General features: G+C 39.5%; 1 protein-coding gene across 5 annotated transcripts in view; it reads right to left on the bottom strand.

Moving 5' to 3' along the window:
• The window catches only part of AMBRA1 (autophagy and beclin 1 regulator 1), a 190,501-nt gene that overhangs the window by 92,859 nt on the left and 84,167 nt on the right, over positions 1 to 13,475 (bottom strand). For all 5 annotated transcript variants that reach the window (XM_081279910.1, XM_081279909.1, XM_081279912.1 and 2 more), the window contains 2 exons: positions 5,499 to 5,579; positions 4,283 to 4,383 (listed from right to left, as the gene is read on the bottom strand). In XM_081279910.1, coding sequence (XP_081136036.1) covers positions 4,283 to 4,383; positions 5,499 to 5,579 — 182 coding nt within the window. The remainder of the gene's footprint in view (positions 1 to 4,282; positions 4,384 to 5,498; positions 5,580 to 13,475) is intronic.

Consider the following 13,475-nt stretch of genomic DNA (forward strand, 5'->3'; position numbering starts at 1 on the left):
TAAAGAGGCTGAGACAGGAGGACTGCAACTTCCAGGCCAGCCTCAGCAACTTAGCAAAACTCTGTGTCAAAATAAAAAATAAAGAGGACTGGGGATATAGCTCAGTGGTAGAGAACACAGTGAAATTAAATAAGAAATAAACAACAGAAGAAAACTGCTGAAATTCACAAATATTGAAATACTGAAAAACACATTCCTAAACAGTTAATGGGTCAAAGAAGAAATTATAACAGATATCAGGATGACTGGGCAGAAAGCCATCTCTAGCCTAAGATATTTGACCAGGCTCCAATGACCTGTGGGAAAAAGCAGGAAAATCCTGACACTTCCCATTGATTTTAATCAAAATAGTAAATTAAGTACATCAGGACCACATCTGCCAGGAACAGATGCTCATTAGGATGAAAGTCAAAAAAATTATGCAGGACATATAACTAATATCCTAAATTACCCAGGTCGCTATCCCTCAGAAGATTTTTGTTCTTTCAGTAATTATAAGGAGGCTGTCAAATGTCAGGACTTCTCATTTCACTTTTATGAAGCCTCAAACATGCAGAAAAATATTATAAGATTAAGAACCTTTTGGCAGTTACTCCCTACTTGAATAAGTGAAACAGCACAGAAGATAGAATAAGAGGTTTTATGAGTCAGGCAGACATGGTTTAAGTTCCAAGTCTGAGACAGACATGTAGCACAGTGGTAGACACTTGCCTGGCATAAGGTTCTCTGTTCAATCCCTAAGACTGGAGAGAAAAAGGAAGGAATGAAGGAATGTAAGACAGCCTCTCACAGTAATACAATGGGCAAGTGACATAACTTCTGTGAACCTGTTTTCTTCCCTGTAAAATGGAACCACCACCACCTGCCTCATAAGGCTGATACAATGATTAAAGGAGAGCACTTAGGACAGTACCTGGTCCACTGTTGGAAGCCCTTGGCATCACTACACAGAACTAGACTTATCTGCTAAAAAGTCAGCAGGGGGAGCTCCCTAGACTTCTGCCAGTTTCCCCAAAATCTACCTGGCAGAGTGGCAGTAGCATTAGATGTATTTACACCTCTTTAAGTATGGATTCAGCCTGAACCTGGGTTCATAGGCGGCTGGAGGCCACCAGAAATCCACACAACTGTGGGGAAGGCACCACAATAAGGCAGAAGGAATGGAGATTAACACACTATCAGAATTCCTGTGCAGTAGCTTCTGTTCTCTGTTATCATTCCAAGGCTCTTGAGGGAGAAAGTAGACTGAAAGGATCTTAATTTTCTGCACATCCATTTTTGTTGATGTTTCTGAATAGCTTTGGTAAGGGTCCACAGGAGACTCATTAGCTACCAAAGTAATGGTCAGACCTCCTAAAATTGCAGGTGAATGTCTGCTTTGTCCCTCCAGACAGGCCAAATGTCCATACTTCACCCCTGCAAAAAGCCTCTCACCATACAAAGGTTCTACTAACATCTGGAGCCAAGAACTAAACAGCAAAATTAAGGGATGGCCTGCCAAAGAGACTTGGAGCTACAGAGGGCAGGGATCACGTCCATCTTATTTACCCTACTAGCCCAGAACAGAGTCTGGCACATAACAGCTGCAGAATAAATACCTGCTGAATGTAATTATTCTGGGACCATCACAATCTCATTTCAATCATACAAGAGAAAGTGCCTTTCTAGGAAAATTGGGAGTGCTTACTGCTAAAAGGCCAATTTCTCTATCACTCTGAAAGCCATTATTACAACAGCTCAAATACATGATCACAAATAAGTTTAATAAAAAGCAAAACTTCTATATTCAGGAGGATAAGAAGGCTTGAGGAAAGGGCTGTTATAGTACAAAATTTTCTTCAGTAAGCACCATTGGGTTATAAAAAGTCATGTCTAGGAACTACATAAAATGAAGGAATTAAATAACAAAAACTCTAAAGATCAGATAAGTTCCCTGGAACTAACCCACCCTTCCTTCCTTCCTTCCTTCCTTCCTTCCTTCCTTCCTTCCTTCCTTCCTTCCTTCCTTCCTCCCTCCCTCCCTTTCTTCCTTAATACCTTTATTTTATTTTTATGTGGTGCTGAGGATCGAACCCAGCGCCCCGCACATGCTAGGTGAGCACTCTACCGCTGAGCCACAACCCCAGGCCCTCTTTCTTTGTTTTATTAAAGGTCCTGGAAAAGGAATTCTACTTTGATGCTTTCTTCTTTAAAATAACAGTGGTCAGGCAGACCAAGAAAGTGGGTAGACTGCCAAGCCCTGAAGTCTACTGCAGGGCCCATTTCTGACTCCTCTACTTCCTAGCAGCATCACTGTGGGCAAGTTAATCAGGAAACAGCACTCCTTTCATAGAAATGAAATATGTGAGCTGGGTGTGGTAGCATATTCCTATAATCTATTCTGGAGGTTAAGGCAGGAGAATAGCAAGTTCTAGACAAGCTGGGGCAATGTGGTGAGACACCCCCCCAACATAAAAAAATAATTTTTAAGATAAACTGAAAAGAAGAAATATGTGTAATGCACTTAAAACACTCCCAAGTACAAAGCCAAGTACTCAAAAAATATTAGGTCCAAATATTTACAAATGAAGGTAGCTTTAAAGGAAGACCAATACTCTAACACATACCTTAAGAAAATAAGAGAAACCCATCTAATTGTAAATAAAAATCATTTGTAATTTAACTCAAGAATGAGTTCCTTTTGCTAGTGGCATTTAGCATCATTTAATAGAGAATTGTTCTTAGTAAACTCCACATCTATAAACAATTGCTGCTAGAACACAGCCCATAGTTTGAAAGAAATCTATAAGTGCAATTAGGCCACTTGGGGTCAGACCACTGGTCATAAAGCAAGGAATAGGAAATGGAGGTAAGAGTTACAGGAGGCGAGGAGGAAAAAACAACATACAGCTGTTCCAAAAAAGCTAAATGCCAAGAAAACAGAGATTTGCCTGCAGTAGAGGAGCAGGAGGTGCTGCAGGGGGTGGTGGAGGCAGATGTCTGAAACAAAGAAGGGTGGAAAAGATCTCTGTAGTATTACTGTCTGGCAGCAAATGATTATCTGCCAGTGAGGAGCTTCCACATGCCTTCAGCCAAGCCACAAAGCAGTGCCAGGCAAGGAGAGGCACAAGGCCACAGGGTCTATTTAACAACTAGGGCAAGAGTCCTCCTCAGACAAGGCTGTCAGGAGATTGCAGCATAATCTGTTCCCCTGCTGGGCGAGGGCCTATGGAGTACTGATGTTCAGCTGAGAAGCCCCTAAGGTTTCTGGGATTTCTTGGCCTTGATGTTGGGTCACGGATACTACTTTGGGGAGTTCAGATCCCATGGCTGCCTGCCTGTATCACAGCAGCTTGGTAGAAATCCCTATTTAAAAAAAAAAAAAAAAAAGTCTGAAACATTTTCCCAGCCTGACAGCACCACTGTCTTTCTTTGCTTTTAAACCACCACATAGCCTAGGTTTCCACACCAGAATGGCATTTCAAAACTTCTAATAAAGATGCTTATTAAAGATATTCCTAAATGGGGCTTGAGTTTTATTCCTTTTTGGCTTTGCATACATAAACGTATAAGCTGGTAGTGAAGATGGGAGTGGGGGTAAAGAATGTGATGGGGAAACAACCTTTGTCACACACAAAAATTAGAATTCTGCTTTGTTTCCTTCTCTGGAGACTCTCAAAAGCTGATGCTCTCACCGTATCTCAGAGCCTGGTCACATAATATCTCAGAGCTAAAAACAGAGGTCCCTAAGCAATTCAGTCATCATAAAACTGCCTCTTTGGGGTTTACCCAGCCCATTTTTTATTCTGTGAAGAGTTTTGAGTCAGCTTCATGAGTCTGTTCCCTCCTCCTTCCTCAGAAGATTCCACAGTGCCTGGAAACTCCATGTGCTGGCAATAGCAAAGGGTTGGAGAGGTGTACATTAAGCTCCTAATTAAATCATGGGTCTGGATCATGAGGATCTCACAAACCAAAACATGAACAAGATATCTTCATGATTCAATTAAAAGCAGAGCCAGGATTTAATTGCTAGATTAAAAACCAAGTGGTTTCAACAATTTCTTTATTTATTTTCTTCTTTTCATAACAAAAAGGTCTGAAGGAGGTAGGAATAGACAAGAGAAATGGTTTTCCTCAACACTTTTTCCTGCCTGAAAGTGAAGAACTGAGTCTAGGACCCAAAACAGAGTTTTTAGCCAGATGCCAAGATACTATCATACTAACACAGGTAAAAGAAAGAGAAGTTTCATCTGGCTTCCTGCCCCTTCACAATTTTATAAAATCCAAAGACACATTTCCTTACCTGCCAGGACCCTGTTAACAGAAGAGTGAGTAGCCAAACCAGGCTGTCCACGTTCATGAAAAATCCCAGCATAAGGCAGGTACTCAGGCAACAAAAAACGCCTATAAGAAGAAATCATGTGTGAAAAGCCAATTAAAGACTAGAATAAAACAAAGGCAATACTATCTACCCTCAAAAATCTAGGTTAAGGGCTGGGGTTGTGGCTCAGTGGTAGGGCACTTGCCCTGCATGTGAGAGGCACTGGGTTGGACTCTCGGCACCACATAAAAATAAATAAATAAATAATTTGAAAAAATCTAGGCTAAGGGATATACTGATGCTAAGCATTCCACAGAAGTCCAGAAACATACAAGAATTCCAAGAATCATTAGGTGTGGTGGTACATGCCTATAATCCTACAGACTTAAATGGCTTAAGCTGGAGGATCACACATTCAAGGTCAGCCTGGGCAACTTAGTGAGATACTGTCTCAAAAATTTTTCAAAATGGGATGGGGATGTTGCTCAGTGGTAGAGTGCTTGCCTAGCAGGAGTAAGACCCTGAGCTCAATTCTCAGTACTATAAAAAAATAAGACAAAAGTCCCAGGATCTATCCTTGGACAAATTATATTTCCTTCCTGCTCCTCTAAAGTAAAGCCACCAGCCAGGCTTCTATCTTTGAAGAGAACACTCCCAGTGCCTTTTTTCTTCTTCTTCTTTTGTGGTACTAGAGAATGAACCCAGGGACTTTCTATCACATCAACAGTCCTTTTTACTTTTTATTTTGCGACAGGGTCTCACTAAGTTTCACTGACTGGCCTTGAATGGGGTCTTCTTGCCTTAGCCTGCTTAGTAGTTGAGATTACAAGGTGTGCACCACTGTGCCCAACTTCAATGCTATTTTTCTATCTATTTTCATTGCAGCTAATAATGTATCAGGAAACAGGGCTAGAGTATAGGCTCACTAGGAAATAATTAAAGTTAGAGATAATCCAAAGACCCCAAAGTAGGTTTAAAACTAAATCCTTGGGCTGGGGATGTGGCTCAAGCGGTAGCGCCCTCGCCTGGCATGCGTGTGGCCCAGGTTCGATCCTCAGCACCACATACAAACAAAGATGTTGTATCCGCCGAAAACTAAAAAAAAAATAAATATTAAAAAGTTCTCTCTCTTAAAAAAAAAAACTAAATCCTAGGCTCTCATAAAGGCTCCCTCTATTCTCGACAACCTAGTTCTTACCTTGGGACAAAGCGTCCAAGTGAAGGCGCAGACATCCGGGCATTTCGGGGAGCTCGGTGCCTGGATCTGTCACCATTATCCCTGGAGAAGACAAAAAGACTACACATAAGAGAGTCACTAAGGCAGAATCATCCACCAGCCTAAAAAACAAGAATCCCCCAAATTAAATTCCTATTCTTAGAGGAGATGAGCCCACAGAAATCAGTGATCTGGTATCTCATTGATTTGGATGGCATATTACTATACTGCATTTCTGGACTACCTCAATAAAGGCTCTACACGAATTTACCAACAGTTCAGGAAGAAGAGAATTTTTCATGAGTTAATGTGATCCCTGAACATGGCAGCATGTGAAATTAAAGTCAAGTTTAGGTTTTGGGAACTGAAATATATATATATATGTGTGTGTGTGTGTGTGTGTGTGTGTGTATGTATATGTATACACACACACACACACACACACATATACACACACACAGTGTGTGTGTATGTGTGTGTATGTAAACTTGTTTTACTGAATTGAAAAACTGGCTTTTGAGGATCCTGAAGGAAGAAAAATTCCTCCTACCAATATCATTTGGCAAATGGTCATCTTCAAATAAATCTGTTCAGATCCCTATGTAGAAAAATCAATGACAAGTGAAAGGAAAACAAGAGCACAATAACAAAACTAGTTAGATACTTCTTGGAAAGACTGAAAAATATGATAATAATGGAGACTATCAGAAAATATAATCCTAGGGCCCGGGCTGTAGCTCATCAGCAGAACACTTACCTAGCACGCATGAGGCACTCTGTTCAACCCTCAGCACCACATAAAAATAAACAAATAAAAAACTAAAGGCATTCTGTCCATCTACAACTACAAAAAGAAAAAGAAAAAAAATGAAATACTAAGCTAAATCCTTTGAGTAAATACAATCTGTTTTCTTTATGGACTATTAAAATAATAATAATAACCACCATTTACTGTCTACTAAATTCCTATACTACGTCATTAACATGTTATTCCACTTAATCTTTCTAGCTATCCCATGAGGTATCATTAGTTTTGTTTTACAGATAAGAAAACTAAGAACCAGACAAATACCCAAGTATACACAGATACTAAGAGGGTAAGGCAAGATTCAAGATCTGAATCTTTCTGCTACTTTTCACTGCTTCTTACAAGAAAAGAGAGGAAAGGAACTTCACATGGTTTAGTTTCCAATGCATCAAAGGAACAATAAGCCAAAGGGCACTGGCTGGACAGAGTAGTTAATTAGCTGCTTAAACAACTCTACAAAATAACTGACCCTCTGACAGCTTGATCTGGAACTCTTTTTTTAAATTCTCCCTTTGGATTATCTTCAAATCAATGAAATAATCTTCAAATTGGCCCTGGAACCAAAGTGAAGGCAACACTTTGACTTTTAAGTGGACCACTGGGAGATATACAAGCCAGAAACAAATGCCTAGGAAGGTTTTTACATCTTGATAGAATTGGCTGCTGAGCATTAAGAGGAATCAATACTAAGGATATTGGAATCTGAACCATTAAAAGGATTTGGTTTTTATTTTCCCCAAAGAGAAAGCACACTATTATTTTTCTTTTCTTTTTTGTCATATTCCTTTGACTTGAAAGTCTATAAAGAAAAGGAGATAAGACTACACAGAAAGTAAAAAGGACATATAAAAATAATGAGATCAGAAGTCTCTGACCAACAGAATGCAATTATTCTATAGCCCCCAAAGTATTACACATGTACACAATGAAGTACCCGAATATCAAATAAGATAGCTCCCAAATTAAGCATACTATTATTTTTCAAAGATATGCAGAATCCAGTTATGATGAGTTAAAACACCAATTCATTTAAAAGTGCAACTGAATTCATGATGGCTTTTTATTATTGTACATTTAACTTAACAATGGGCACAACCAATTATCATGAGAGGAATTAGGAAATATTTTGAAGTTAAAAAGTGTCCTAAGAAATGCAAATCAAAACTACACTGGGGGCTGGGGATGTGGCTCAAGCGGTAGCGTGCTCGCCTGGAATGCGTGCGACCAGGGTTCGATCCTCAGCACCACATACCAACAAAGATGTTGTGTCTGCCGAGAACTAAAAAAAAAAAAATTAAAAAAAAAAAAAAAAAAAAAAACTACACTGAAGGCAGGTGTAGCGGCACATGCCTATAATCCCACCTGCTCAGGAACCTGAGGCCCTAAGTATTTTACAAGACCTTGTTTCTAAATAAAATAATAATAATAATAAAAGGGCTGGGGATGTGGCTCAGTGGTTAAGCGCCCCTGGTTTCACTCCCCAGTACAAAAAGAAAAACTACACTGAGATTTTTATCTCATACCAATCAGAATGGCAGCCATCAAGAATATAAACAACAGCCAGGTACATGCCTGTTATCCCAGAGGCTCCGGAGGCTAAGCAAAAGTGAAGCCCTAAGCAACTCAGTGAGACCCTGTCTCTAAATAAAATAGGAAACAGGGCTGGGGATGTGGCTCAGTGGTCAAGTGTCCTTGAGTTCAATCCCTGCTGCACCCCTGCAAAAAGAGTACAAATAATAATAAATGCTGTAAATGATGTGGAGAAAAAGAACCACTGTTACACTGTTGGTAGGATTGTAAATTAGTACAATCACTACGGAAATCAGTATGGAGGTTCCTCAAAAAACTAGGCATGGAACCACCATATGATCTAGCTATACCACTCCTTGAATTTATTCGAAAGAACTGAAGTCATCATGCTATAGTGATACATGCATACCCGTGCTTATAGCCACACAATTCACAACAGCAAACTATGAAACCAGCCTAGGTATCCATGAATAAATAAAGAAGCTGTGCTATATATTTACAAAACAATGGAGTTTCATTCAGCCTAAAGAAAAATGGAATGGAATTATGTCATTTGTAGGAAAATGGATGGCACTAGAGACCATTATATTAAGCAAAATAAGTCAAGTTCGGGTCAAAGATCATTATCTTTTGTCTCATATGTGGAAGCCAGAGATGAAAAAGAAAGGCTGGAGGGGATAGAATCTCATGAAAATCAAAGGGAGATTTATAGAGAAAGGGACCAGGGGAGGGAGGGAAGAAGTATAGGTTTTTGATACTGACCAAATTATATTGTTATATTGTGTGCACGTATGAATATGTAACAACAAATCCCATCATTATGTACAGCTATAAAGCATCAATTAAAAAAAAATGTGGTGGGGGGGGGGTCCTAAGAAGGAAAAAAGGCACAGACCCCTAAGCTTCAAGAAGATAAAAAACTAAACTAGAAAGAAGCACCATGGGGCAAATCCAATTACTCTATGGCTCTGGGAGAGAGCTGGCCTCCAGAATCACATTAAGGAGCTGACAATTTGCTCCTGCAAGTCCAAGTTCTAACTCCTTCTGGGCAAGAAAGAACACTCTATCTGGTATTAGTAGATATGAAAGGCAAACAAGGAAGGAGATGCAGTGTGTAGGACAGGGCTGATGAGTTGCCTGCATCCAAAGAGCTTGGTGAGAGGACTCGGAAAGACAACTTAAAACAATGTACAAACACCAGGACTAGGAGAAAATGTAAATACCTGTAACGTGCATCACAAATCTCTTTTTGTTGTTATTAAAACCTAAAAATAGTCAACTTCTTTCTGATTCATTTTCTTCCTCCATTTATTGGCGGTGGGGAGGTAGCAGGGGAGATGCAATACTAGATTGAACCAGGTGAACTCTTCCACTGAACTACATCCCCAGCTCCCCCCTTTTTTTTTTTCTTAATTTTATTTTATTTTTTATTTTGAGACAAGCTCTCTCTAAGTTGCCCAGGCTGGCCTGAAACTTGTATTCCTCCTGCCTCAGTCTCCCAAGTCACTGGGCTTACTGAGGTACTCCACTGTGCTGGCTTCTTTGTCCATTTTTTTAAAAAAAGCAGAGAGGATTAAAATAATATTTGTATTATATTTATTTTACCACAATAAAAAATTAAAATTGGACAAAAGAGAAAGGAGACTGGGCTGGGGATGTGGCTCAAGCGATAGCACGCTCGCCTGGCATGCGTGCGGCCCGGGTTCGATCCTCAGCACCACATACAAACAAAGATGTTGCCCGCCGAGAACTAAAAAATAAATATTAAAAAAAAAAGATGTTATGTCCGCCAAGAACTAAAATATAAATATTAATTCTCTCTCTCTCTCTCTAAAAAAAAAAAAAAAAAAAGAGAGAGAGAGAAAGGAGACTGAAACCTGTCTAGAGGTAATGATTTTAAAGTGTTCATAATTACCAGAGGATATAAAACAAAAGAAAGAAAGATCAGCTGGCTCTGGCTCCAATGCAACCAAATTCTCAGATGAAAGAACAATATAACATAGTAGAGGCTAAAGGTGTAGCTCAGTGCTGGAGCACTTGCTCAGCATATGTGAGGCCCTGGGTTTCATCCTCAGCACTGCAAGAAATCTTTAAAAATAATTTTTTTAAAAAAGTACAAAACACTGAGTGGCAGTGCCTTTCCTGGTACATAGCTTAACATCTTGGCTAAGGATAGGAAAGTAAGGGTTAAGTGGCATCGAAGTAATATAGAGAAGTCTTGAAATTAAAGTGTTAAGACTCTAGCAAAGAAGGAGAAATGACATTACAGGAACCAGACTTATTAGGAAGATAGGAAATGCTGCAAACACACAAATGAGATGCTGCCTGGGGCAGAAGGAAACAGCTTCTGGAGAAAACAGCCCATCAAACAGCTCCCTCACTCCCTGCCCCGGAAAACCTTATAAACAATGGAGTAAGGTGGCAAAGGTCAGAATGCTCAACCAAAGGACAAGGCAGAAAACAAGAAATTAAAAAGTAGGGCTTGAAAATCCCAGGCTAAAGGTATGGCTCCCAATAACCTAGAAGTGAAAAGATAACTAAAGACTCTTCAGATTCTAACTGTCTACAAGAAAAAGAAGAATCAAAGAAAAGAAGACTGGGAAACAAATTTCAACAAACAGGAGATTTGCGAAGAGAGCTAAAGAGAGAGGAGAAGGATAATGTTTAAGAGTCTCAAGAAAAGACCAAATGAATTAAAAGTTCTTAAAATAATGATGTAGTCAGAAAACTAAGAGTCTGCCATGCACTTCAGTGCTGATACAAGGTCAACATAAGGCAAAGCTCCACAGGCAGAATGACACAAAATAAATCAGGTAGAGACTGAATGTGAATAGACGGGAAGGTGTTTGCCAGATGAGAGAGAGTTTATCTTAGAAATAGTGGAAGTGCCAAATACTGGGCTCCAACAATATAGCCAATACCCCTTTTTATGTGGGAAAGTGGGGGGCTTTAAAAAGTGAAGAACAGATTGTGCAAAGCTCGTCCAACACAAGAGGAATACTTTCAGGGAAACACCAGAGAAATCCGCATCAATTTTAACAGCCAGAAACTGCCTTAAAGTCAGCAGGATAGAAGCTGGCTGGGTTATTAATGGCTTTCCCAGTTGTTGAACTCTGTACATCTCTGATTAATCTCAGAGGGGTATTTGGGAAAGAGAGGAGAAAAAAACTAAAATCTTTTTGTAAATGATTTTACAAGGAAAAAACACCCTTCAAACAATCAAGTTTCCAAGGCAAGTGATGAATAAAAGAAGCATCTTCAGAACAAGGGAGAAACACAACAGCACCTCTTTGCTAAATGACCAGGATTAATTGCCTCAGAGAGAGGCTGTTAATTTAAAGGAATGAAAAATACACCTACAGACTACTGTCTTGAGTCCTGACCAGACAGTCAAGTTGTCATTGCTCCTCGGTGACAAATAGCTCTGACTTGAGCTTTTATAAATGAATCTCTTCCGCCAAGAAGCTCAAAAGGCCATTCTCTTCTTGACAGCACACCGTTGATGTTGCTGAAAAGTAGAGCATTTTAAGAGCATTTGTTTTCCCTATGCTTCTCTGTTTCTACTCAATCTCTAGGCAGTATTCCTGCACCTAGAGGGCACACAATGATCTCAGTGATCTCGGTCAAGTCCCTTCCTTATTTGGTGCTGTAAGAAAGTGAGGCCCTGGCCCAAGTCTGTCCAAGGACTGTACACTTAAGCAAGAGCTTTGATTTCTGGGAGAAAGGCAGATTCCCAGTAGAAATTATTCACAGAGGATACTTAACAACAGACCTAGAACTGTGGAGTCTTCATTTTCTTCCAAGGAATAGTAATATAAGAGATAATTATCACTTACAAATTCCTCTCCTCCCTTATTCTTTCTACCTTTTAATTTCATCGCCTACGTTATGCTAATTCATATTCATATTATGCATTTTATGATAAAAAACATATAAATCTAAGTGGTTATGTATTCTTCCCCACACCTCCTGGCTGTTTAATTCTTTCTTTCTGTATTTTCCCATTTTAAGCCTGGGAACAACCCAGACGTATTCCACTTTCTTCTGCTTCTCTTTTTCTATTTGTTTCTCTTTTTCTATTTTTTCACACAAACAAATATTTATATATATTTTATTTGTCCAGAAAGAGTACTAATTTAAAGCTGTTAAGTAATATTATACATTTCTAATCAATAGGTCAAAATCCTATAATAACATTCAATTAGGTACTTTTTTGGGGGGGCTACTAGAGATTGAACCCAGGGGCTCTTTGTCATTGAGCTATCCTTAGTCCTTTTTATTTTTTATTTTGAGGATAGCCTCAATTTGTGATCCTCCTGCCTCAGCCTTCCAAACTTTGCCAGGATTGATAGAAGTGCACCACTGCACTGACCTGGGTACATATTTTATAGACACTGAGGCATGAAAAGGATTAATAGCCTATTTCCTAATCCTTAGAATATCTCACTTTCCTGAGTCTTTTCATTTTTATACATCTTTCTGAGTATAAGGGAAAATAGTAGTTAACACCAACAAAGATCCAAGAATCTTTGGACCAACAGAAACCTAGACGATATTTCATCTCATTTAACAGATTTAACAGATCAGACAATGAGGCCTATGTGGGAAAGAGACTTGCTCAAAATCCAGTGAGAAGATACAGGCTCAGCCAAGACTAGAATCCAGACAATAAGGCCAGCAGATCTTACATCCAATCTGCTGCTCTGGGGGTCAGTGAATTTACAAACTTAGTTCAAAACTGGCTCCAGTAAGAGTAAAAAAGGATTTGGGTAGAATTTCATTTGGAGAAGCAGGAAGTGAGATGGCTGAGCTCTCAGAACATCCACAAACAGGCTCCACTCAGAGAAAACACAAGGACTCTTGGACTCAATACTTAAAATTCAACCCTCAACTGTCCTATGGCACTTGCTCTCTTTCTGGCTCTCCTGCATCACTACACTTGCCTCAATAGGCCATCTAAACCAGGGCTATCAGAGTCAGTGCCTAAAGTACAATGGCCTCCCCTACCCTACTCCATGCAGTAAACAGAAAGACCAAACCTCCCACCCAGGCATTTCGTGCCCTCTGATCTCTCTCCTACCACCAATATTCCCAGTTCTAGTAACAGATTTATTTAGGGTCCCTGAATAAATCCTATAAATCTCCAGTCTCTGGGCTTTTTCTTGAGTTGTTCCCTTTATCTAGAAACTTTTTGCTTACAACTATTCTCCTCATGCCTCCACCTTCCAAAGTCCTATAGTCTTCAATGTCCAGTTCAAATCCATGAAGCCTTCTCACATTTCTCCAAATTCTCTCCTCCTCATACAAAGATATCCAGTGTTTCAGTGGTAATTTATTACAGTCTATCTTTTCAGATATTTATGACCATGTTATTTCACAGCTTAAACACTTCAATAACTCCCTGTTTCCTACAGGATAAAGTTCACCTTCTTTGCAAGTTACATCAGACTTGTTAAGATCTTTGCCATGTCAACTCTCAGGGCTCACCTCCTGTGAAGATCTTAGCCTTTACTCTAACCAAACCATCAATAAGATTTCCAAAACACTCCATTCTGTTATACTATACATCTAGTTGCCCTTCTCCTAAGTACAGGTACAGAAAGGGTCTATTTTAAGACTTA

This window comes from Spermophilus citellus, assembly GCF_964194105.1.
Source record: "Spermophilus citellus genome assembly, chromosome: 2".
Classification (NCBI taxonomy): Eukaryota; Metazoa; Chordata; class Mammalia; order Rodentia; family Sciuridae; genus Spermophilus; species Spermophilus citellus.